Source organism: Oppia nitens, unplaced genomic scaffold (assembly GCF_028296485.1).
Source record: "Oppia nitens isolate AA-2021 unplaced genomic scaffold, nextdenovo-longstitch-racon4-pilon3 scaffold34_pilon_pilon_pilon, whole genome shotgun sequence".
NCBI lineage: Eukaryota > Metazoa > Arthropoda > Arachnida > Sarcoptiformes > Oppiidae > Oppia > Oppia nitens.
In genome coordinates this window covers 537,229-561,336 of record NW_026533215.1, presented here as the reverse complement: position 1 = coordinate 561,336, position 24,108 = coordinate 537,229, and the positions used below count along the sequence as shown (strand labels likewise).

Here is a 24,108-nt window from a genome sequence, read left to right as displayed (position 1 = left end):
TATAGCAATTATTATTATTATTATTTATGGATATCTATATATCCTCGGGCCGGTGCTCCGCCGCGCCATTTGTCGCGTCCGTGTTGGCGATCTCTGGGACTGGTATCTATTAATATATGCTATACCGATAGGTCCAATGCTACGCCGGGCTGTTTGAGGTCCGGTCAATCTGAATGCGGTGGTAGTGGTGGCGGCCAGTGGTCGTGTTGCTGATGGTGGCGGTGGCTGTCCTCGATTTGATTGGCTAGTGATTAACTGATTAATTGCTGTATTAGGTATAGTTGTCGTCGCCGACACTTGTGTATAGCAATTGGGACATTTGAAATCATCGGGTCTATGATCGAGTCCTAAACAAGTCATATGAAATTTGGTCGACTGTTTGGACAATTAAAAAAAAATTAAATAAAACAATTAATTCAATATTTGTCAAGAATTTGAATCAAACAAATATATATATAGTATTAGTATTATTGTAATTATTAAATATTAGTTTTTTTATATAATATAGTTTTTTAAAAATAAAAATATACTCAAATGTAATGAAAAATAAATTACAAAACAAAAATAAAATAATTTATTACACAAATAGTATTACTGCACGCAATCAGTGGCCGATTACCGAGAGTTTGGTCACAAATCAGGCAACAATTGATGTCATCAACAGTTGTTGTTAGGTTACCACTAGTTTCCGTCGGTAATAGACTTCTTAATTGACTTTCCATATCATTAAGTTGTCGACGTTTTTCTTGAAACTTTCGGTAAAACGATTGACAACAGGCAACCACTTGATTATACTTCATGTCTGTTGTCTTCAGTCGCTTAAAATTGATCACCGATTGCTTGAGTCGTTGCTCTAAGACTTTCTTATGGGCGGAAAAGCGTTGCTGAAGTTGACTCTTATCGGTGGTTAACTGTTGGTATCGGCCGGTCATCTCTACGACCGCCGATTTCAGTGCATCCACACAGCAGTGTTCGTCGCGCGTTAGGCCAACAACCAGCTGTTGGTCACACGTTTGACACAAACGTTTAGAACATTCGGCAATATGGCCATCGATAGTGTCCAACGGCATCGACACTTGACAGCCGTTCCAGTGATAGTCGCATCGGGTGTTCAATCCCTGGATAATGTTATTCAATGTACGATTACGTTCAACCCATACGCCGGGAACTAACTCTATGACACTATGATTCGGCAGCAGTTGACCACTGTTTCTGGTGGTCAACGATTGTCGACATTCTGGACACACTTTGGTGTCCGTTCCTGACAACAGCCATAAAGTGAGACAATCGTAACAAAAGTTATGTTTGCCTAAGCATTGTGTTTGTATGGCATCGGCAATGACTTCCCGGCAAATGCCGCACAACAGCTCCTGTTTGAGACGTTGGTTATCAGCTAACTGTTCAAATCGGTCCGTACAGTGGCCAACCATTATCCAGTAGTAGTGACCAAACAAACAAACAACAATAAAATTAATGTTTTTTTCTAACCCGACTATATTACACACTAAATAAAATATTATTACATTATTATCCACACAAAAAAAACTAGTATACAGTAGAGACACTAATTAATTTTAAACAAAAAATATTTATTATATAATATACTGTATGTAATAAATTGAATAATACTTTTTATATACGTATTAACTTTAAAAACCTGTTTTATTTTGTTTTTTTTAAATAATAATTGTTTTTATGAAATCAGTAATAATACCGTAAGTATTCATAACTTTTATACAACATATTGTATTTTTTAACATAAGTATTTTTTTAATAAAACAAAAATGTTTATTTAAGTTTTCAATTTAATCATATTGAGACCTTTATTATTATTATTTGGTAATAAATTTTTATATAAAATTATAGGTAGTATTATTTTTTTTTAATTATTAATAATATAGAGTGTCATATTTGTTTGTTAGATGTTAATGTATTTTGTGTTTTATATTTTGACAAAATATATATAACATATCCTAAGATATGATCGTTAATTGGGTGACAAACACGTTGACCATCACATTCTATTGTATCCAAAAATTTAAACATACATTCACTTGAATCTTCAAACTGAATAAATACATAACGTTCCCGTATATCTAGTGTTTTATATAAAAAGATAAAAGTTGGAAATTTTATTACTGTGTGTTAATCCCAAATATAATTAATATATATATATATATTGATAATTTTAAACTTTATTATAACACACACACACACACACACACATATATATATACATACATACATACATACATACATACATACATACATACATACATACATACATACATACATACATACATACATACATACATACATACATACATACATACATACATACATACATACATACATACATACATACATACATACATACATACATACATACATACATACATACATACATACATACATACATACATACATACATACATACACATTGATATGAATTTTTGATTTAAATTAATATTTTAAAAAACAAAAATCTTAGACAAACCATCGGAATCGGTATCAAATCGCTTAGTGCTATCATTAGTGATATTATTATTATTATTAAACCCCAAACAATTGTTAACCTTATTGTTGGCAAATTTACTAATCAATATAACTAATGTTTTGTCGATAATAGAGGTCATCATCTTTTGTATGTGATTGTAGGGTATTGTCAAATGATAGCTACTTTTGTTGTTATTGTCAACAACAACATCCATCACCGACGATGAACTGCCGGCACCTACTCCTTTTCCTTCTCTGCCCACACAAAACAATATGAAATTGGTTTCATTGAATTTGATGGTCGCAGTTGTAAACCTAACAGTGCCAAACAAGATCTGCCGGAGCCGTATGGGAGCAAATCCAATACATGGATGAAAGAAAAAGCGTTTTATTGTTGAACTATTATTTGGTTGAAGTTGTCTTTGAAGATATCTAATAATACCACCAGTTATTCAATTACTAATATTTTTTTTAAATAATAAATAAATGTGATTTTCCTAACCTATTTGTTGAATTTATTAAACAATTTGGACACATATAGTCATTGGGTATCCGATCGAATCCTATACATGACATATGAAATTTGTTTGACTGTGTTTTAAAACAAACAAACAAAACAAATTAATTAATTTTTATTAGTCAATCACTAAATACTTTGTACTGTATTTAAAATATTTAAATGTTTTATAAATAAAACTATAGATTAATTTTTTTTTAAAATGAAATTCAATTACACAATCAATATTACTGCAGACAACCAATGGTCGATCACTACTGGCTATTGATTGGTCACAAACAAGACAACAATGCATACTATCATTGATATCGCCAACAACTGGTGGTAAAAGAAGACTTCTTAGACTACTTTCCATACTTTTCAGTCGTTGTTTCTCTTCTGTAAACTTTCGGTAAACCGTTTGGCAAACAGTAACCGCTGTCTTCAGATTGTTATCATTATCATCATCGGTGGCCCTAAACTGTCGACAACTTGCCGACAATTCTTGGATCTGTTTTTGTATTCTAGTATATGTCTGACCAAAGAATTCGTTGAGTTCAGACTTTTCGGTGACAATTGTATCACATTTGTTGGTTATGAAAGCTAATTGCTCTTTGAGTGCATCGACACAGTTATTATGATCGCCGTCGTGTCTCTGGCCAACAACCAAAAGTTGGTCACATCTACGACACCTACGGTGCTCACATAGGCTGTGATGACTGTCAATCGTGTCCAACTCCATGGCTACTGGACAGCCGTTCCAGTGATAATCGCATCGGGCTTTCAATGAGCCGATAATGTTATTTAGTTTACCATTTCTTTCAACCCATATGTTCGGCATAATCTCCAAGACATTGCTGTTGTTGTTGTTGACAGACAATGATTTCCTCTTTTTCTTGCGTTTTCTGGTAATCAATGATTGTCGGCAATTGGGACACACTTTGATTGATATCACAGACGACGACGACAAATAAGTCTTAAGACAGTCGTAACAGAAGTTATGTTTGCATTGGGTTTGTATGGCATCGGCAATGACTTGCCGACAGATTCCGCACAACAGCTCCTGTTTGAGTCGTTGGTTATCATCTAACTGTTCAAATCGGTCCGTACAGTGGCCAACCATTATGCAGCCAACATCAAGTGGTTTGGGGCCGGTGTTAGTTAAATGATTGTATAGTTTAGGGGGTAATAATTTTTGGAATTATATATATATATTCAATTTCAATTGGGGTAATACTTTTTATACAATATAATAAAATTATATAATATTATAATATTATAATATACAGTACTACTGTATATATAAATTAATAATTGATTGACCTAAGTTATCGAAATTAAAATTAGTATTATATTATTATAATATTTAATATCTATAACTTTATTATAATAGGTAATGTTTTTTTTCAAAAACATTATTTTTAATAAACTTATAATATAACTCTTATTTTTACAGACATATTACTATAATACTGTTTTATATTACTGTACTATTAGGTACTGTAGGTTTATATTATTATACTGTATATAACTACAGGTAGTAGTATTAATACCTATATTTAATTTTTTATATACAAAAAAACCTGTTTATTAATTGTTGATGCAATTGAATAATAGATTTGAACAAATTTTATTATTTGATATACATAAATAATGCAAATATATACAGTATATATATATGATAACTTTTATTAAATTTTACTTTCGAGATTGTATTATACAGTATATAAATTATATATATATCTAAATTAATAGTTATTTTAAATATGATATATAAAAAATAATAATATTTTTCTTTATTAATATTTACATATATATATATTATTTAGATAATTATTAGTAAATATATTATGTGTTTTGTATTTAAAATATTAATAATTAATGTAAATATTGCAACAACAAAAATAATTATATCAAGATTATTAAATTTAAAAAAAACTATTTAAGAAAAATATTAATTAATTAATTTAAACTATAAATAAATTAAGATTTATTGTAAAAATTAAAAAAATAGTACATGCAAAAAATAATTTATTAATTTTTTAAAAAAAAAGTATATCGATTAGTAATTTTCATATAGATTTTCATTTTATACAAGTACATTTTTTGAACAAAAAATAATTATTACTTTATAAAAAAAATATATTACAAATAGAGTACATTTGGGTACAAACACAGTATTATATCAGTAACCCATTAATTATGTTTAAAAATTAAATTAGAAATTATTATTAATTTATTAATATAATGGTTATGTTTGGCAAACATAGGGGACATAATAAATATGGATACGTAATTTATGATTAGACTTAAAATAATTTTTATCATAGTACATTTAAATAGTAGAGTAGAGATCTAAACGGTTTACGTATTGGGTTTTTTTGTTGTTGTTTTTGAATAGATTACATAATAATAAATAATCGGAATCAGAATTATTTTCAAAGTTAAAAATTACATAAATTTATCTTTTTTTAAAAAATAAAATAATTTTAACTATTTAATTATAAGTAAATTTTTATTTTGAATAGAATAATAATAATGATTTTTAATTTTAAAATTTTAATTAAAAATATTTTTTCGGATCGGATATACAGTACATCTAAAGTAAACCGGGTTTTATAATCTATTTAGTCATATACATAGTGTAAACAATTTATTACAGTTTTTATTTAAAGTACTGAATATTATATTATTAATACAATCATTGTATTAAAATAATTGTCAATACATTTGTAGAGTACTGTTTGAAAATTAAAAAATTAAATTATTTTTTTTTTTAGTTTAATAATAATTAATAGTAACACAAAAATTTTCCTATAATTATTGGGAAAAAAATAAATATAATTTTTGTAAACATTTTATTTTAATTTAATTAATTTGAAAATATATTTTGTTGTTTGATTGTATTGACAGAGTTTTGATAAACATTTTATATCCAGTATTTAATTAATCAATAATTAATTTAATTAATAAATTAATTTAAATCAATCAATCAATTGTATGTATTATTCATATTATTATTTTATTTATAATTATTATTATTATTATGATATTAATTATAATAATAATTGTTTGTCAATGTATTAAACACACAACAAGTCATTGACCCCCTTGTATATCGGCTACGGCCGTAATGGTGGTCACTGGCCAGTGGCTATCATCAGAGACTGTAATTAAATTGTTTTTTGTGTTGTCTATTATCTCTCCCGCAGTCAGCATCCCGTTTGAGATTTTCCCGGTGGCCATATATGATATATATCGGAAACTGATATTTCATTTACCGCATTAATTAACCGCAAATAACAAAAAAAACTATGTTATCGTTGTGTCGGACAAAGACATTGACGGCCGCCACCACCCGATTGATGGCGCCGCTGGCCTGCGGTCAACAACAACAGCAGAAGCAACAGTCGCGAACCGTTCAGACGTTTGATACGTCAAAGTTTGGCAAAAATATTGTCCTCATCGACGGCGTGCGGACACCGTTTAACCATTCAAATACCGACTACAAAGACTTGATGGCCTACGAGCTGCAGACACAGGCCATACTGTAAGTCCATTACCGCCGCTGAAGCGATCATTAGGTCATCAGATTGTGACCTTAAACTCTCTCTCTCTCTCTCTCTCTCTCACTCACTAGAAACCTATTGAAACGCACGGGTTTGCCGAAAGACGCCATCGACTATGTCGTGTGCGGTACTGTCATACAGGAGCCGAAAACTGGTAACATTGCTCGCGAGGCTGTACTGTCGAGCGGTATATCGTTGGCTACACCGGCCCATACAGTAACCCAAGCCTGCATATCGAGCAATCAGGCCATTACGTCGGCAATCGGTTACATAAACTCTGGACTGTACGAAACTGCAGTGGCCGGCGGTGTCGAAACCATGTCCGACGTACCGATTCGACATTCGCGTAAAATGAGAAAATGGTTGCTCAGTCTGAACAAAGCCAAGTCCACAGCACAGCGGCTGTCAATGTTATTGCAGTTACGACCCGACTATTTCGTGCCCGAAGTATTATAATTATTTTTACATCAATTTTATTTGATATTCAAAAAGTTATCGGCAATTGTTTGTTTGTGTCTCAATAGTTGCCAGCAGTGGCCGAGTTTACCACTGGCGAAGTGATGGGCCATTCGGGCGATCGATTGGCTGCCAGTTTTCAAGTGTCGCGTCGCGAACAGGACGAGTACGCACTGCGCTCGCATATGTTGGCCGATAAGGCCTCCAAAGAGGGCAATCTTATTGATATCGAGGGCATAACTGTGCCCAAGAAGGGCCTGGTGGACAAAGATAACGGTATTCGCGTATCAACTATGGAACAGATGTCCAAACTGAGACCGGCTTTTGTTAAGCCGTACGGTACGGTTACGGCAGCCAATGCTAGTTTTTTGACTGACGGTGCATCGGCTTGTCTGATAATGACCGAAGACAAGGCCAAACAATTGGGACTCAAACCGAAAGCCTATTTACGACAATTTCTGTACGTATCGCAAGATCCGAAGGATCAGCTACTATTGGGACCGGCTTACGCCACACCGCGGCTACTGGAAAAGGTATTGATAGTGGGAGGTGTGGGTTAGTTGGGGGATAACAATTGATTTTAATCACTGATGTGTATTATTACCGCACAAACAAAAGGCTGGTCTCACACTTAAAGATATCGATGTTTTCGAGTTTCACGAAGCCTTCGCCGGCCAGATATTGGCCAATCTCAAGGCGCTGGACTCGGACTGGTTCGCCAAAGAGTATATGAAAAGGAGCGGCAAGTTTGGCGCACCCGATCTCAACAAATTTAATATGTGGGGCGGATCCCTATCGATTGGACATCCGTTCGGCGCTACTGGAGTACGATTGGTGACAACAACAGCCAATCGTTTGATCAAAGAGAACGGACGGTTCGGTTTGGTGGCCGCTTGTGCTGCAGGAGGACTGGTAATTCATAATCTATGAATTCAATACTATTATTCATTATAATTAAAACTTATCGGTACACTTTTTTTTAAAAAAAGTACCGATAGTTAGTTTTGACATTATTTTTAAACCCCACATGAAGTTGACTTACCATGAATATAGACACCACCAGTAATAGAGCGGTATAGACCCGTAATCGGGAAATACATATCTATCTCTATATATACCGTAAATAACATGTTTAGAGAGAGTGAGAGAACCCATATTTTTTTAAACAATAGTTTTATTTATTTAATTAATATCGTATTGTCAATTAATCCGTACAAACATGCATATAATATAAGTTAACAAATTAATTAATGCAGTTATGATTATTATTATTACCAAAAATTATTTTTTTTTTTAACATAGATATGCTTAATATGATGCTTACAGTAATAATAATAATAACATTATATTTGATAATAGTTGTGGTAATCAATCAAATTAATCAATTAGTGTGAAACATACGGTTATACACTGTACTTATAGACAAAAAAAATATATAAAATTTTACAAAAATTTTCACAATATATTTATAGATATATTTAAGTTATAGATTTTTTGGGCACTTTTGAGAACATAAAAATTTATCCATTAATTTGATATATCATTATAATATTATATATATATATTTGTTGACTTTGTTGACTAAATAATTTATTTATTTTTAAATTTTTTTAATTAATTATTTGATTTATCACATCGTTTACATTATTTTTATTTTCTTAAGGGACACGCAATGATTGTTGAACGATATCCCAGTGCTTGAGCACAACATCATCATCAATGACAACAACAACAACAACAATAAAACAACTTTCAATAACAAATTGATAACTGATTTTTTTTATAATTATATATTTTTTTAATAAATAATTTGCATATTATTATTAATAAAAAATGTTAACAAAAATTTTATCATTTGCTGCAAATTACTTTCTAATAATAATAATGTGATTTCAATTGAATGATTTAAATTCGGTACTTATTGTGTGTTTATTTGTGTGTCTGTGTGTGTATTATTTAATTATAATTAACTAATAGATTTAAAAAAAAACAATTTAATTGTAAACACACAGAGATAAAAAAAATTATTATTATAATTAACATTATCATTGAAATCACAAATCAATCAATCAAATGGTATGTATGTGTGTGGAGTTACGGTAATAATTAAAAAAAATTATACAAAAATCACAGCTGATTTGCGGTAATAAAAAAATGCATTGTAAGATAGATAGATAATTGAGAGGAATGGTAGTTAATATTTATAATAATAATAATAAATGATAGCCTAAATTATTGAACTAATACTTGTTGTGTTGACTATGCTTATGGATGGCACACAAACATACATACACAATAGGTACGGTATGTTACAGTACAGTTATGTCTCACTTTATTACGGTATGTATGACTCTTCAGAGCACTTTCCACTTGGACTTACGCTTGTCGGGTACGGTATCGATGGCACGACAGGCAGGCACGTGTCGAAACTGACATTCCCGATCATAGTTGCACCGTTGACCTGAACGCCACAGATGACACTCCAAGGCATCGTTACAACGTTTTTTATATTCATCCAACGATATTGAATTATATTTAGACATCTGCTCCTGACTCGGGGTAAACCGTATGACCAGTCGTTTGCCGTCCTGACATTGGCCCGGGAATTGGCGGCCATTCCAGTCGGCCAATAGTCGACCAGTTGATTCGTGCGATTTGTAGTGTACGAATACGTATGTCTCGCCGGCCGGCTTATAGAAGTCAATAATATCGCCGTAGATTTTGAACGCAGCTTTCAGCTCTTTTTCCGAACAGTTGGTCTTCAAGTTACCGATATAGACGCCGCGTAGTTTAAGTAGATTTGTGACCACATTTTCGACGTACGCTTTTCCACCGCCATTACTTTTATCCGATAACTTTGAGGTACAACTATCGGTACGAACGCGACCAGTGCGCTGTAGGCCGTTATTTGCTGCGGCGGCGGCAGCCGTTTCCTCAAATGTGCACAACTGTGACGCACCGCCCATATCGTTGTTTGGGATTTGATGACCACCACCACCACCACTATCATTACTGTTGTTGCTATTGTTGACCATTGGCTTTGAGTTGACATTTGTACGCGATTTACCGATTGTCACCCACGGCGGACTCGACTCTTTTTTATTATTATCGGCGCTATTGTTTTGGTCAATATTATCAACTGTTTTATCTCGTAATAGATCTCTAAACTCTAAATCCAATGATTCGTTATCCGAATCGTCGTCAACGTATTCATCGTCATCGTCGTCGTCATTATTAACTTTATTATCATTATTATTATCGTCATCATTGTCATCGATGTCCAATTTAGGATCAAATTCATCGTCTAAATAAACTTTAGGATCATCTTTATAACAGTAGTCGTCTAAAAATGCTTTATCATTCATCGTTGCCGTTGTCGTTGACGATACACCTCCGATACTATCTGCTGGCGAACGTCGACTACTGATATACATATGATCGCCAAATACTGATTCCCAAAGGGGTTCCGGTGATGATGTTGTTGTTGGCTTAAAACCGTTGTTGATATTATTACCATTGATGATGCTATCGCCGCCGCTGCTGTTGTTGTTGGCCGTTGTCTGCTGTTGCTGATGATGATCATCATCGTCTTGGATTAGTTTGAACACATCCAGATCGATAGATTTACTAACCGTTTGTTGTTTAACATAAGCGGCACATTCTTCTACATATCGACACTGAAGAGCTGACTTAAAACTAATGAATTCATCGAAACCGCGATTTGTCAGCACTTTGTACTTCAAAAAGTTAAGTCTTTCGATTAGTATTTCAAATAATCTATGATTAAGTCGAATGGCTATCTCGAACAGCTGTAGTGACTCTTCGTATTTTTTGAGATCTGTTTGTATGAAACCGCCTGAAGATCAATGAAAAAAAAGAAAAAGACAATCAAATCAAGTGGTTATCACCCGAGAGATTCAGGTTGTGATCGGGTTAATACTACTGACCTAATAGATAGGGTTGATAGCGATCGGAGGCCAAATTAGTGGCCCGTTTAGCATCGCTTAGTGCCAAATCGTATCTCTTGAGCCGATAGTAGCAATAGGATCGCCAACAAAGATTTCTGAACAGCTGATCCCTGGGTAGTGAATCAGCTGTCGTCGTCGTTGTCGTCGACGACATATTGTACGCCCGTCCAATAGGACCGTCATTAGTGTCGCTAGCAATATATCGGGACAACCAATTGATGGCATTACCGAAAGCCCGGTTGTTGACAAAGTCGTTCATAACCATCGATATCTGCCATTCATTTGCCGCCATTTTTTTATAATAATAAATACTACTTCACTGATGAATGACAACAATCAAATCACACGTGCGATGGTATCAATCAATCAATCAATCAATGGATCAATTGATGGATCAGTTAAGTTGTGGACACAATTAATATTTTTAAAGCAATTTATGCAAACAATTAATAATTTAAATTTAATTAACAAAACAAATAAATGAAAAAAAATTGTATTCAACTTATAGTTTGTGTTTGATTTTGTTGTTTAAAAATCAAACAAATTTTTATATATTAAATAAACACTTAATAATAATAATAAATCAATTAATCAATTGATGAGATAAATGATTGTATTGTTTGTGTTATTTATTTATTTTATGAATAGTTATTAGTTATACACTAAATAATAATAATTTAATTATCATTTAATAATATCATATCATATAATAAACCGTATGTTTTGTAATGAAAATTATTAATAATTTCTAAAATAAATTATATTATTATTATTATTATTACTTGTATTTTTCAATTCAATTTCAAGTTTATAAAGTATTACATATACAATATATTTGTATTACCTAAAATAGTACCGAATAGCTATGTATTAATTTGGATAACTATTTGGGCCTATATTATACTATGGGTTATAATAACTGTAATGACTTTTTATTTTTATATTTTTATTTTTTAATAAATAAGTGATTCATACTATCATAGTTTTTTAGTACAGTAACACACATTTATATAGTACAGTACAGATAAACTGTAAATAAATAATATATACAATAATAAATTAAAAAAATGTTACGTCATATTATGTTGATGTAATATTTTTTAATTTTATTTTTTAAATTGAAAAAAAAAATCTTGAAAATAATACAAGTAGACAAAAAAATTTATTAGTACCAAGTTTAAAATTAATTAAAAATTAATATTGTATTAATTATGATCATAATTATTAATAAAAATATTGTAAAGTAAAACACTATTTATATAATAGAATAAAGTTGTTAAAACTATTTTAAATCTAGATTTTAAAAAATTATCTAGTTTAATCTTAATCAATTTTTAATCTATTCTAAAATAGATAACTAGCCATTACCGTATAGGTTTTTTTTAAAAAAAAAACAAACTAAAAAATTAAATAAATAAATAATATTGTAATTTAAAAAAAAAATAGAAATGTACAATAGTATTTATTTATTTTAATTGAAAAAATAGATATTTTAATCTATTTTTGTAACATTATATGTGTGTTTGATATGTGTTGATACAAATAGTTTAACTGTATTATAGAATAAATAATTACTTGATATTACATTCAAAATTGCAATACATTTATAATAGAAAGAAAGAGAGAGAGAGAGAGAGAGARAGAGAGAGAGAGAGAGAGAGAGAGAGAGAGAGAGAGAGAGAGAGAGAGAGAGAGAGAGAGAGAGAGAGAGAGAGAGAGAGAGAGAGAGAGAGAGAGAGAGAGAGAGAGAGAGAGAGAGAGAGAGAGAGAAAGAGAGAGAGAGAGAGAGAGTACAGTAAAGTATATTATTATTAACGTTTGAAAAATAAAATTTGCGCATGCACAATCAATTAAATTGCATGTAATGCATTGCAATCAATAGAAATGTCTATAACACATAAAACACAAAAAATAGTACCCTACACTATTTATAAAATTAAATAATATACCAAAAATAAATTATTTTTTATATTGATATATCTTATTATTAATTTTTTATTGTTGAAAATAATAAACAAAAATTAACTTATGTTTTAATGAGAAAAAAACAATTTCAATTTAATTAAAAATTTTTATTAAATTTTAATATATTTAAACACACTTTTGATTTAATAAGTAACGCTTTATTTGAGTGACTCGTATACTACTATTGCATTTTTATACAGAATTGGCGCTTAAAATAATGCCCACAAATATTATACACTATTATTGTAATAAACAATACATTAAACTCTGTATTAAATATCAAACATTTATTTTTATTTGTTTGTGAACTGTATTTAAGGATCAATTCAAACGATACAAACATTAATAACTGTCATTGACTTCAAACAGTTAACACAAAAATAAAATATATTATTAACTATTATTACCAAACATTGGGGACACCTATTGATTGGATCTGCTCTCTGAAGACGACGACGACATGCCATCGACAACAACAACAAACTCACCATCGGATGAAAAGTCGACGACAAACGGCTCGGCAAACGGTGGCACCGATAAGTCATCGTTAAGTTCATCGGCAACGGTTACGCCGATACCGAGATCAATGGCCAATATGATGACAATGGCCACCACCGCAGTCACTGTCAACAACAACAACAGCAACAACAAGGAAAGGATGTTTGTAGTGAAACGGGACGGCCGTCACGAGTCGGTAATGTTTGATAAGATTACTTCCCGTCTAAGCAAACTGTGCTACGGCTTGGATATGGAGTACATCGATCCGACAGCTATTACTTTGAAAGTTATTGCCGGTCTCTATTCGGGTGTAACCACTGTCCAGTTGGATGAATTGGCTGCCGAAATTGCCGCAACAATGACCACCAAACACGCCGACTACGCCCGATTGGCCGCCCGTATTGTTGTCTCAAATTTGCATAAAGGTTTGTTGTTGTCGTCATTACCGATAACTGTCTGTCAATATATTACCGAACCGATTGGCCAAAAGCTAATTAATTAATTTTTGTCGACTATTTAACAGAAACAAAGAAAAACTTTTCCGAAGTGGTAACCGATTTGTATCAGATGACAAACGAAAGTACTGGTCGACCGATGCCAATGATATCTGACCGAACCTATCGAGTAGTGATGGCAAATGCCGAACGACTTAATTCGGCCATTATATACGATCGGGACTTTCATTATAATTATTTCGGGTTTAAGACTCTGGAGCGAAGTTATCTGTTGAGGATTAACGGCAAAGTTGCCGAACGTCCGCAACATATGCTGATGCGAGTGGCCGTAGGCATTCACGAGGAGGACATTGATGCCACTATCGAGACGTATAACTTGCTATCGGAGCGATGGTTCACTCACGCTTCGCCTACACTGTTTAACGCCGGTATGTAGTGGGTAGTCAGTCAGCTGTTAACTATCTATCCTATAATTCATATATCTGTCATATTATAGGCACTCCGCGGCCACAACTGTCCTCGTGTTTCTTATTGACAATGAGTGACGACTCGATCGAAGGTATCTACGATACCCTTAAACAGTGTGCCATCATATCAAAAGCGGCCGGCGGTATCGGCATCAATGTTCACTGTATACGGGCTTCAGGGACCTACATTGCCGGTACTAATGGCACGTCCAATGGTCTGGTACCTATGTTGCGTGTCTACAACAATACTGCTCGATATGTAGATCAGGGCGGCAACAAACGGCCAGGTATGTCATATATATATATATATAGTAGTTGGCACACCTATAATCAGTAACGGTTTATTTTTATGACACCTACAGGTGCTTTTGCTATCTATCTGGAGCCATGGCACGCCGATGTGTTCCAGTTTCTCAATATGCGCAAGAATACCGGTTCCGAGGAGCTCAGGGCCCGCGATTTGTTCTACGCTCTATGGGTACCCGATTTGTTTATGAAACGAGTGGAATCGGACGGCGTCTGGTCGCTGATGTGTCCGCACGAATGTCCCGGTCTGCATGACTGCTGGGGCGACGAGTTTGATCAGTTGTATATGAAGTACGAACAGGAAAAACGTTACAAACGTCAGGTGAGGGCACAGGCACTCTGGTATGCAATTGTTGAGTCGCAGATCGAAACCGGCAATCCCTATATGGTCTACAAAGATCATTGTAATCGAAAGTCGAATCAACAAAATCTGGGAACAATTAAATGTTCGAATTTATGTACTGAAATTGTCGAGTATTCGGCACCCGACGAGATTGCTGTCTGTAATCTGGCGTCGATTGCATTGAACAGGTTTGTCATCGACAATACCACCTCAAGCCGTCGCTATGACTTTGACAGACTCAAAGAGGTTACCAAAGTTGTGACCAGAAATTTGAATAAGATTATCGATATTAACTACTATCCGGTTCCCGAAACAAGACGATCGAATATGAGACATCGGCCAATTGGTATCGGAGTTCAAGGTTTGGCCGATACATTTATATTGATGCGCTATCCGTTTGAGAGCTCCGAAGCCAAACAACTGAATATACAGATATTTGAGACCATTTATTACGGAGCACTGGAAGCCAGTTGCGAGTTGGCCGCCCGCGATGGTCCGTACGAGACCTATCAGGGTTCGCCAGTGTCTAAAGGTATACTACAGTACGATATGTGGGACCGCAAGCCAACCGATCTATGGGATTGGACCGCTTTGAAGGCCCAGATTGCCAAACACGGTGTTCGCAATAGTCTACTGTTGGCACCGATGCCTACGGCCTCGACCGCCCAGATATTGGGCAACAACGAGTCGATCGAAGCCTACACATCGAACATCTACTCCCGACGGGTGCTTTCTGGCGAGTTTCAGGTCAGTACATATATATATATATATACAGGACTAAAATGTATTTAATTTATTTATGATAATCGCACCGTTAGGTTGTTAACCATCATCTGCTCCGGGATCTTACCGAACGCGGTCTCTGGTGTGAGGATTTGAAAATGGAAATCATATCGAATCACGGATCCGTTCAGAACATTAATATCGTTCCCGAAGATATCAAAGCGCTCTACAAAACTGTTTGGGAAATATCGCAGAAACGTATACTGGAAATGGCCGCCGATCGCGGCGCTTATATCGATCAAAGTCAGTCGTTGAATGTTCATATTGCCGAACCATCGATGGCCAAGATTACGTCAATGCACTTCTACGGCTGGAAATTGGGTTTGAAAACTGGAATGTATTATCTGAGGACAAAACCGGCTGCCAATGCCATACAGTTTACTGTGGATAAGTCAAAGTTGACAGCCAAGACCGGTACTGCTACGGCCACCGGTGGCGGTGATAAGCGCTCGGGGCTGACCACCAAACCAACAGCCGAAGAGGTGCTTATCTGTTCCCTACAGAACAAAGACGAATGTCTTATGTGTGGCTCTTAAGAGAGAGAGAGAGAGAGCAGACATCCGATGGCAATCATACACAACAACAACACTTACCGATATTTTTTATAAGTCATTGAAGTCATTAATTGTTTTATTAATTGGATTTATTTTTTTTTAAATTTCATTTCAATTTTAAATATATATATATATATATTTTAATTAAATAATTCATTTGATTTCATTTATTTTATGTAATGTTTCTCTAATTGAGTTACAATTTGTTTTTTTATATTTAAATATTGTTTGTTTTTTATGATTACCAAACATTAATAATACATTTGTGTGTTTATATAATCAATATGTATTGAATTTATAATCTAACTTTTTTATTATATTATTGTTCAATTTATTAATTTGTGTGTATTTTTTAAAATATCTTATAATTAAAAAAAATCAATCAATAGTATCAGCTTTTCATAAATAACAATATGATTCATTTATATCATGATTCATTATATGATATATTTTTTAAATATATTATTATTAATACAATGCATATAAATATAATTTAGAAAACTAAAAACAATTTTTCCTAACTATGGCTTATAAATATTTATAAATATAAAGATAAATATTATTGTTAACAAAAAATATTATTAAAAAATGTGAGACAATTTGTTAACTAAATTTCTAAACAAATAATTTTGTTGTATTTTTTAAAAATCAATTAATAATATAAATAATTGTAAAAAATAATCATTTGTTTTTAATAGTATATGCATTTACAGTATAAATACATTTTATATAAATAAGATTCATATAATTAATAATTATTTAGTTTTCAATTATCATTTAAAATACTTGATTTTTTTGGTAGTGTTTAATAAAAATAAATAAATTTTATCTATAATTATAATTAATTTTTTAGTTACAATATGTTATTTAACATTACTATTGAAGGTACAGTAAATAATAATTATAATATTGTTTTTTTGACTTTGTATTTACAAAATTTATAAAGTTTATAAAAGTTTTTTATTTAAAATTTTAGATATCATTAATACCATTGGTTTTATTGTTGTTATCACATCCACTGACAGTCAGACAACACTTATTATACGATAATTATACACAAATTAATTCAAAGATAACAACAACAATAACTGATTGTAAGTAAATAAAAATATTTAAAAAATAAACCAATAATATAACCACAAAATTTTTTTTTATTAAAAACTTAATTAGATTTGATTAATGAAACAACAATTACCAATGACTTGAATATTACATCACCTCTCAGTACAATTCCCGGTAATATAACTCAAATTAAACACAACTATACCATCTAATGATAATTATAATAATTATTTAATAATTATTTAACTAGAAAATAAGTTTTAATGTTATATATTTATTTATTTGTATATATATATATATAGTAAAATATTAAATTTTAATTTAATTTTATTAAAAAAGGTGAAATAGAAAGCAATAATAATGTTTCAAACATAGCATGGATTGCCGTTTGTATAGTAATATCATTGATTTTTGTCATAATTGTCATCATTTATCGCAAACAAAAAGTCATGACAAACACAGTAATGACTACTGAATGGTATTATATGGACAACATTTGCGGACCAACTGTTAGTGATAGCAATGATCACACATTTGATTTCATCCAACCGTTTGATAACAACAACCTTAGGTGTGGACCAAACACTTTGATTAGACTTCAGTTACGATATCAACGACAACAACATATGATTGAGAGATCTAAACAATTAATACAACAAAAACACTTTTATAGACAGTATTATACTATTTAAAAGTTTATTATTATTTAATTAATAATAATTGAAATCATTGTAATATATGTTATTATTTTAAATTGTTTATAAAATAATTAACAAATAATTAATAAAAAATAACTAAATACATTATAGTTAGATTTAATGTTTTTTTTTAATTATTTTATTTAATTATTAACATTATAGTTAATAAAAACTAAATAAATATAAAATATAAAATTCAATTAATTATTTAAAACAGTTTGAATAATCCAATCAATCTTTTTGGACACTCTTATAAAAGTCATATAAGTATTTGGATCAGCACTGAGACAACCGCCAGCAAGTGGTTGACCCAAAAAACCTTTGGCTACACCGATAAGTACGGCCCGATCGATGACAACATCACTACTACCACCCGAAACATATTGAATCAATGGTCCGCCAGAATCGCCCTAATTATTATTATTAGATATAAATTATTATTATTATATATAATATGTATATACATTTAAAACCAATTTGTTTTATCAGACAAAATAAAATGATAACTTTTTTGTAAATTAAAAAATAATTATTGAAACCTACTCTACAAACAGCCAATCCTTTACCGATTGGATATCTGAGTGCTTGTATTTGATTACCCCATAAATCATGTCTATTATTATTCAATGTTTTCAATAATTTCAACCAACCCGTCCTCAACTGTCCCGGATTACTGACTCCCTCATCAATGTAACCAAAACCAGCAAACAGTGCCAACTCTTTATCGGTATTAACACTATGACTGTCGGGTAAACAAATACTGTTAACCGTATAATATCTGCCATTCAATGATCTGGTAATCCCTATATGACTATTCAATTTCAATAGCGCGATGTCATACATCTCTTTCGTATTAATCGTATAGTTTGGATGTATAAACCATTGGTTAACACCATATGTATGTCTATTATGTCCCGTATCCTGAACTGTCCGAACAGTTATCGTACGATCGGAACTGTTATTATTTGTAATTATATTTAAATATTTTTTATTAAATATTTTTCAATCAATAAAAAAATGCTAAAAAAACTCTATACTAATGTACTTATTATTAAACAAAAAAAATTACTAAATAATTATTATACTTTAAAAAAAAACTTTTTCAAACAATTAAAAATATCATACTGTATACAATGTGCTGCTGTTATAATCCAATTGGTATTTAATATAACTCCAGTACATTCAGACCTATAAATTATTTATTAACAAATTATTTATATATATATATATTAAATATTTAATTATTTTTTTAAAAAACAATAATTAATTGGAAACCATTCCGTTAGTATAAAACCAAGAAAATAATATGTAGAATAGATATATACAATCCATGGCCACTCTCCCGGTTGAGCTAACCGTCCGTTTTGTATACTTGTAGTCACATTTGATGACCACTTGAAACAGTTTCCAGTTGTAGTCAACAGTGACTGCCGTCCGATACCACACGTGTCGAGCGTTACGTTCGGATAGTGTTTGATCTGTGAGTGAATGCAAACACTGAACGACACCAATACTGATGACAACAATACTATTATTACTAAAAACAAAATAATTATAAATATATTTAAATTAAAGTGTTGTATAATTTAAGTTTTTTTTATAAAACAAAAATCATATAAAACATTAACAAACATAAGTTTAGTATAATTTTCATTATGATGTTCTTTAATCCTAATTCTATATTATTTTTAATAAAACTTATTAACAATACTTATAATATTCAATAAATAAATTAATTATTTAAAATGTTATTAGAAATATAGTTATTATTATTTTTTTTAATTTGCAAATTTTCATAATATAATAATCAAATATTATAGTAGTTTATTAGACAATTTATTTTTATACTTAAATGTTATTTACATTATTATATTATAGTATTACATTTTTAGTGAAACTATAAAAATATTTTATTACATTTATTACTGTAATACAATATTAAATATTAACAAAATTTATTTTATAATTATAAATAAAATAGTTTAAAAAACATTAAAAATATTAATAATTAATAATTAATAAATTACTATAACTAATACTTTGAGTTACTATAATTAAACAATCATTAAAGGTATTAATATTTTATAATAATAATAATTAATTATAATTAACATTTAGTTAAATAATAATAATAAACACAATTTGATTAACAAAATAATAGGAATTTTATTTTATTATTTTATTTAGATTAAGTAAAAGTTGAATTTAATAATGTATTTAATTATTATAAATACTATACAGAAGGTTTAATTTTTATTATATCATATCATTTATATATATATATATATATATTCATTATAATAAAGTATTATATAAATTAATTAATATTATATAAATACTAAATTTTTTTAGTTTAATTAAATAATAAATGTAACTTAATTACTAATTTAAAAGTAAATAAAATCAATAATAATAATATTAATAATAATAATAATAATAATAACAATAACATTAATATTCTTAGTTTGTTTATCTTATATAATATATTATAAGTGATTAGTTTTTAAATATTAATCTAATTGTGTTGTTGTTATTATTGACCAACAATTTGTTTAATCCATTCAATATGTTTGGATAGACGTACATAATATGCGGGAAAATTAATTTCTGGACAATAGTTAGATGAAACGCCTCCTTGAATGACACCAATGAGTACAGCCCTACCATTGATGTACTGGAGTAGTGGTCCACCGGAATCACCCTAAATATATAACAATTATCTTCATTATAAAACATATTTTAGCACAAATTTGTGTATTATATACTAATTAGACAATATAGTAACCCTGCCCCCACCCCATTGCTTAACTCTAATTTATATATATATATGCTTATGTGTATAGTTATTACATAAGATAGTTATATCTTTATACTTTGCACGACAGTGAACCTCCCGGTGCTCGCTCAGCCAAAATCAAAGTTCCGTTAGAATCGTTGCTATCAAACTCGGGTTTCATAATCTTCAACCAACCCATATGTGGTCTACCATTAAGATCTGTCGTATCATTGATAGCCCCGTAACCGGCAATCAGTGCCAACTCATCGTTTGTGTTAATAATATCCTCTTTCGGCAAACAAATGCCATTAATTGTCTTATATCTGGTGTTTGACATCAGATTCAATGGTTTACTGAGTCTAATGAGTGCCAAATCATATGCCCTTTGTTTTGCTTTTCTAAACTGATTGGGAATGAAATAGTCATCACTTGTGTAATAATCTGTTAAATGACTTTTGTCTTGAATGCCGGTATATATGCGGTGATCACTTGATTTGAACGGCAGTCGACAACTAATTGTTAATAAAAGTATTTTTTATATCAATAAAATCAATAAAAATTGTATAAAATTATTTTTTTTAAATTATAGAATTTTTCTACATAATAGAAAAATAAATAATAAAATTTTTAAGATTTTAATTACAATACTATATGTCTGGATGTAATTATCCAGTTATTGTTCAATACAACACCAGTACCAGAGATACTATTGTTTTTTTAAAATAATCAATTAATTAATTTGTTGAGTGCTATTATAAACTAATGTTAAAATAAAATTAATTTAGACTAAACTGTCCGCCATTTTGTTTAACTATAATAAAGACAATCCATGGCATTTCTGCCGTTTCCAGTTGTCTACCGTTTTCAATATGTTTGGTCCAATCATATGAGTGTAAGCACTGACCGGTCATTAGTAGTGATTCCCGTCCGACACCACAATCAATGAGTGTTACATTCGGGTAGTGTTTGATCACTGAATGAACAACCGATGAAACACTCATTGCATACAACAATATATTCAACAATACTATAGATATTATAAGTTTTTAAATATATATTGTAAGTTATTAATGAATAATATGTTAATTAAATTCAATTGACTTACAATAATATATTGATAACATTATAAATATTATTATATTTAATAGCAATTGATTTTCATTGATTAATAGCTAAAATATTTTTATAAATACAATTATTTAGATTTTTTTGTATTTAAATAGATTTAATACTAATAAACATTTTTAATTATGACATTATGTATCAAATATAATGAAAATGCAAATATTTTATTGTATATTATTACAGATAATACTATAAAATAATTAATACTATTTTATTAAATATGAATTTTTATAATAAAAGTTAATAAAAAGTTCAATATTTTTTTCTAATATTATAGTATTATATTACAGATAATAACAATAATATTAAATTAATTTTTATTAAAATTATTTAAATTACTTTTAATACATTTTAAAAATTTTCATTTATTTATTTTAAAAAATTATATAAATAATAAAAAGTAGTAAATTAAAAAATATTAATAATTAATAAAAAAAACCAGTTGAGAATGCTAGAAAGCATTTCCATACGAACTCCTAAATCCTAATTAAAAATTAAATCATGTATGACAGTATGACAAAATAAAATCAACTATACTAATGTGAAATATAAATAATTCAGAATACCAAAATAACTCAACTATAGACATGTTGGATAACAAATGCTTCAGAATAAAAAATTATCTCAACTATAATTATGTGGGGTATCAAATGATTCAGTATGACAAAATTAAAAATTTAGTTGTCATTTTCTCGTAGTTCTTGAAGGGATAAAAATTTAAATGCAGATTTCTTATACTTCATTTTTGATGCTTTACACAAATCTAAATTTAAAAATCAACAAATATATTTTTTTAAATTTTTAGACGCAATTTTCTCTATGTTCCTGATGAAATATCAAAATTTCAATACTTATCCCATAGCTCATTTTTGATGCTTTATCAAAAAAATTAAAAAAATTGTAGCAGAGTCTGGATTCGAACCACTAACCTATGTGGGACAGACAGACAGACAGACAGACTTTTAGAATGCATATACGGCTTCCTTTCAGGAGTTCGTGAAAACAAATAAATAACTCTTAAAACATTTTTAAAAATTAGCATCTTAAATTAAACAGTTTAAATATTTTTCAAATTTTTATTTGTAATATTTACAAATTAGCTATTAAATGAATTTTTTTAAATTATGTTTTAATAGATTATTTAATTTGTGTTATCATAATATCATAATTATCTAGAATTTTATGTAAATCAATAATTATTTAAATTAAGTTTATTGAATAAATAACTAGTAATTAGATAGTTATGATAAAATAATTATATATTTTAAATAAGAAATGTAAATATATTAATTAAAAATTTATTATTATTATAGTTAGTAATTTAATTATTTAATTAATATGAATAATCTATTTTATTAAATAAATTAAAATTTAAGATAACTTTTTTTAAAAAAACTATATAACATAAACATAAAAAAAACTTTATTTAAAAAACCAGTAAAACATTAGATTTATTTTTTATACAAAATTTATTAAACAAACAAATTATTAAAAATAATTATTTTATAATGTTTTGATAAAATAAAAACAAAAACAATAATAATAATAAATTGCATTCAATTCACTCAATAGATAATAAATATAACATTTATAGGTAATTATTATTATTACTTTTCTTAAAGAGTAATTAAAGTAGTTCTTAATATAGTTTTATTTTATAAAAAATTACTAATTATTTATTTAATATGAAAATATGTGACAAATTTATAAATATATATATATTTATGGATCTAATGGATGATTCTGTACGACACCGCCGTTGATGAACATCTCATCGGCTATCAGTTTCAGGGACTCGTAGTTTTTAGCTTAGGGCTAACCCTTATGTATTTTAATGTAGAAAATCTAAATATAAATTTTATACATAAATTTAATTAATTAATATTTATTAATAACACTATTTAATACAATTATCTTAAAACTTAATTGAAATGAAATACTCGTTAATTGTTTAATAATCTGTTAAATGATTGATGTCTTAAATGTCGACATAATATGTGATTCAGTGATTCAGTTGTTTTTTTCAGACAATCTAATTGTTAATAAAGTAATTTTTATTTAATAAAAAAATAATTAATACAATAAATTAAA

The 24,108-nt window shown here is 29.6% G+C and overlaps 7 protein-coding genes across 8 annotated transcripts; 2 read left to right on the top strand and 5 right to left on the bottom strand.

Annotated features, from left to right (window-relative positions):
* Window positions 1–2: 2 nt before the first annotated feature.
* LOC128956986 (E3 ubiquitin-protein ligase TRIM39-like) lies at window positions 3–1,500 on the bottom strand. Its single transcript, XM_054302700.1, has 2 exons — window positions 582–1,500; window positions 3–375 (listed from the first exon to the last, which is right to left on the bottom strand). The coding sequence occupies exons 1-2, from the start codon at window positions 1,428–1,430 to the stop codon at window positions 25–27; spliced, it is 1,200 nt and encodes a 399-aa protein (XP_054158675.1). The 5' UTR covers window positions 1,431–1,500; the 3' UTR covers window positions 3–24.
* Window positions 1,501–1,723: 223 nt separating this feature from the next.
* On the bottom strand, window positions 1,724–4,146 carry LOC128956968 (uncharacterized). The gene is made up of 5 exons (XM_054302681.1): window positions 3,231–4,146; window positions 2,999–3,087; window positions 2,498–2,928; window positions 1,969–2,096; window positions 1,724–1,729 (listed from the first exon to the last, which is right to left on the bottom strand). The coding sequence occupies exons 1-5, from the start codon at window positions 4,113–4,115 to the stop codon at window positions 1,724–1,726; spliced, it is 1,539 nt and encodes a 512-aa protein (XP_054158656.1). The 5' UTR covers window positions 4,116–4,146.
* Window positions 4,147–5,700: 1,554 nt separating this feature from the next.
* LOC128956997 (trifunctional enzyme subunit beta, mitochondrial-like) lies at window positions 5,701–8,832 on the top strand. Its single transcript, XM_054302713.1, has 6 exons — window positions 5,701–5,990; window positions 6,205–6,542; window positions 6,633–7,008; window positions 7,086–7,550; window positions 7,636–7,929; window positions 8,681–8,832. The coding sequence occupies exons 2-6, from the start codon at window positions 6,307–6,309 to the stop codon at window positions 8,717–8,719; spliced, it is 1,410 nt and encodes a 469-aa protein (XP_054158688.1). The 5' UTR covers window positions 5,701–5,990; window positions 6,205–6,306; the 3' UTR covers window positions 8,720–8,832.
* Window positions 8,833–8,986: 154 nt separating this feature from the next.
* LOC128956940 (uncharacterized) lies at window positions 8,987–11,454 on the bottom strand. Of its 2 annotated transcripts, XM_054302654.1 has the most exons (3): window positions 10,965–11,454; window positions 10,650–10,873; window positions 8,987–10,586 (listed from the first exon to the last, which is right to left on the bottom strand). In XM_054302654.1, exons 1-3 carry the CDS (start codon window positions 11,275–11,277, stop codon window positions 9,372–9,374), a joined length of 1,752 nt encoding a protein of 583 aa, XP_054158629.1. In that variant the 5' UTR covers window positions 11,278–11,454; the 3' UTR covers window positions 8,987–9,371. The 2 variants fall into 2 exon arrangements, with proteins under 2 accessions (XP_054158629.1, XP_054158628.1); XM_054302653.1 differs by having other exon boundaries at window positions 8,987–10,873.
* A 1,747-nt stretch (window positions 11,455–13,201) lies between these two features.
* LOC128956992 (ribonucleoside-diphosphate reductase large subunit-like) lies at window positions 13,202–16,416 on the top strand. Its single transcript, XM_054302708.1, has 5 exons — window positions 13,202–13,873; window positions 13,972–14,331; window positions 14,400–14,657; window positions 14,733–15,766; window positions 15,838–16,416. Exons 1-5 carry the CDS (start codon window positions 13,411–13,413, stop codon window positions 16,336–16,338), a joined length of 2,616 nt encoding a protein of 871 aa, XP_054158683.1. The 5' UTR covers window positions 13,202–13,410; the 3' UTR covers window positions 16,339–16,416.
* Window positions 16,417–18,316: 1,900 nt separating this feature from the next.
* On the bottom strand, window positions 18,317–18,959 carry LOC128956967 (plasminogen-like). Its single transcript, XM_054302680.1, has 2 exons — window positions 18,660–18,959; window positions 18,317–18,526 (listed from the first exon to the last, which is right to left on the bottom strand). Exons 1-2 carry the CDS (start codon window positions 18,957–18,959, stop codon window positions 18,317–18,319), a joined length of 510 nt encoding a protein of 169 aa, XP_054158655.1.
* Window positions 18,960–20,649: 1,690 nt separating this feature from the next.
* Window positions 20,650–21,893, bottom strand: LOC128956965 (venom peptide isomerase heavy chain-like). Its single transcript, XM_054302679.1, has 3 exons — window positions 21,685–21,893; window positions 20,990–21,404; window positions 20,650–20,817 (listed from the first exon to the last, which is right to left on the bottom strand). The coding sequence occupies exons 1-3, from the start codon at window positions 21,891–21,893 to the stop codon at window positions 20,650–20,652; spliced, it is 792 nt and encodes a 263-aa protein (XP_054158654.1).
* Window positions 21,894–24,108: the final 2,215 nt, after the last annotated feature.

What these genes read in the sequence shown, in the direction of transcription:
- LOC128956986 (XM_054302700.1), bottom strand. Translation starts at nt 1,430, where the DNA reads ATGGTTGGCCACTGTACGGACCGATTTGAACAGTTAGCTGATAACCAA. An exon ending in CGTGCAGTAATACTATTTGT is followed by an intron (nt 376 to 581) that starts GTAATAAATTAT and finishes TTGTCCAAACAG; the next exon opens with TCGACCAAATTTCATATGAC.
- LOC128956968 (XM_054302681.1), bottom strand. Translation starts at nt 4,115, where the DNA reads ATGGTTGGCCACTGTACGGACCGATTTGAACAGTTAGATGATAACCAA. An exon ending in TTAATAAATTCAACAAATAG is followed by an intron (nt 2,929 to 2,998) that starts GTTAGGAAAATC and finishes TGGTATTATTAG; the next exon opens with ATATCTTCAAAGACAACTTC. An exon ending in ATTTGATACCGATTCCGATG is followed by an intron (nt 2,097 to 2,497) that starts GTTTGTCTAAGA and finishes ATAAAACACTAG; the next exon opens with ATATACGGGAACGTTATGTA.
- LOC128956997 (XM_054302713.1), top strand. Translation starts at nt 6,307, where the DNA reads ATGTTATCGTTGTGTCGGACAAAGACATTGACGGCCGCCACCACCCGA. An exon ending in CTGCAGACACAGGCCATACT is followed by an intron (nt 6,543 to 6,632) that starts GTAAGTCCATTA and finishes CTCACTCACTAG; the next exon opens with AAACCTATTGAAACGCACGG. An exon ending in CACCGCGGCTACTGGAAAAG is followed by an intron (nt 7,551 to 7,635) that starts GTATTGATAGTG and finishes CACAAACAAAAG; the next exon opens with GCTGGTCTCACACTTAAAGA.
- LOC128956940 (XM_054302653.1), bottom strand. Translation starts at nt 11,277, where the DNA reads ATGGCGGCAAATGAATGGCAGATATCGATGGTTATGAACGACTTTGTC. An exon ending in CTATCAACCCTATCTATTAG is followed by an intron (nt 10,874 to 10,964) that starts GTCAGTAGTATT and finishes ATTGATCTTCAG; the next exon opens with GCGGTTTCATACAAACAGAT.
- LOC128956992 (XM_054302708.1), top strand. Translation starts at nt 13,411, where the DNA reads ATGCCATCGACAACAACAACAAACTCACCATCGGATGAAAAGTCGACG. An exon ending in TGTCTCAAATTTGCATAAAG is followed by an intron (nt 13,874 to 13,971) that starts GTTTGTTGTTGT and finishes ACTATTTAACAG; the next exon opens with AAACAAAGAAAAACTTTTCC. An exon ending in GGGCGGCAACAAACGGCCAG is followed by an intron (nt 14,658 to 14,732) that starts GTATGTCATATA and finishes TGACACCTACAG; the next exon opens with GTGCTTTTGCTATCTATCTG.
- LOC128956967 (XM_054302680.1), bottom strand. Translation starts at nt 18,959, where the DNA reads ATGTATGACATCGCGCTATTGAAATTGAATAGTCATATAGGGATTACC. An exon ending in AAGGATTGGCTGTTTGTAGA is followed by an intron (nt 18,527 to 18,659) that starts GTAGGTTTCAAT and finishes AATAATAATTAG; the next exon opens with GGCGATTCTGGCGGACCATT.
- LOC128956965 (XM_054302679.1), bottom strand. Translation starts at nt 21,893, where the DNA reads ATGAGTGTTTCATCGGTTGTTCATTCAGTGATCAAACACTACCCGAAT. An exon ending in GTTAAACAAAATGGCGGACA is followed by an intron (nt 21,405 to 21,684) that starts GTTTAGTCTAAA and finishes ATTAACAATTAG; the next exon opens with TTGTCGACTGCCGTTCAAAT. An exon ending in GAGGTTCACTGTCGTGCAAA is followed by an intron (nt 20,818 to 20,989) that starts GTATAAAGATAT and finishes TTATATATTTAG; the next exon opens with GGTGATTCCGGTGGACCACT.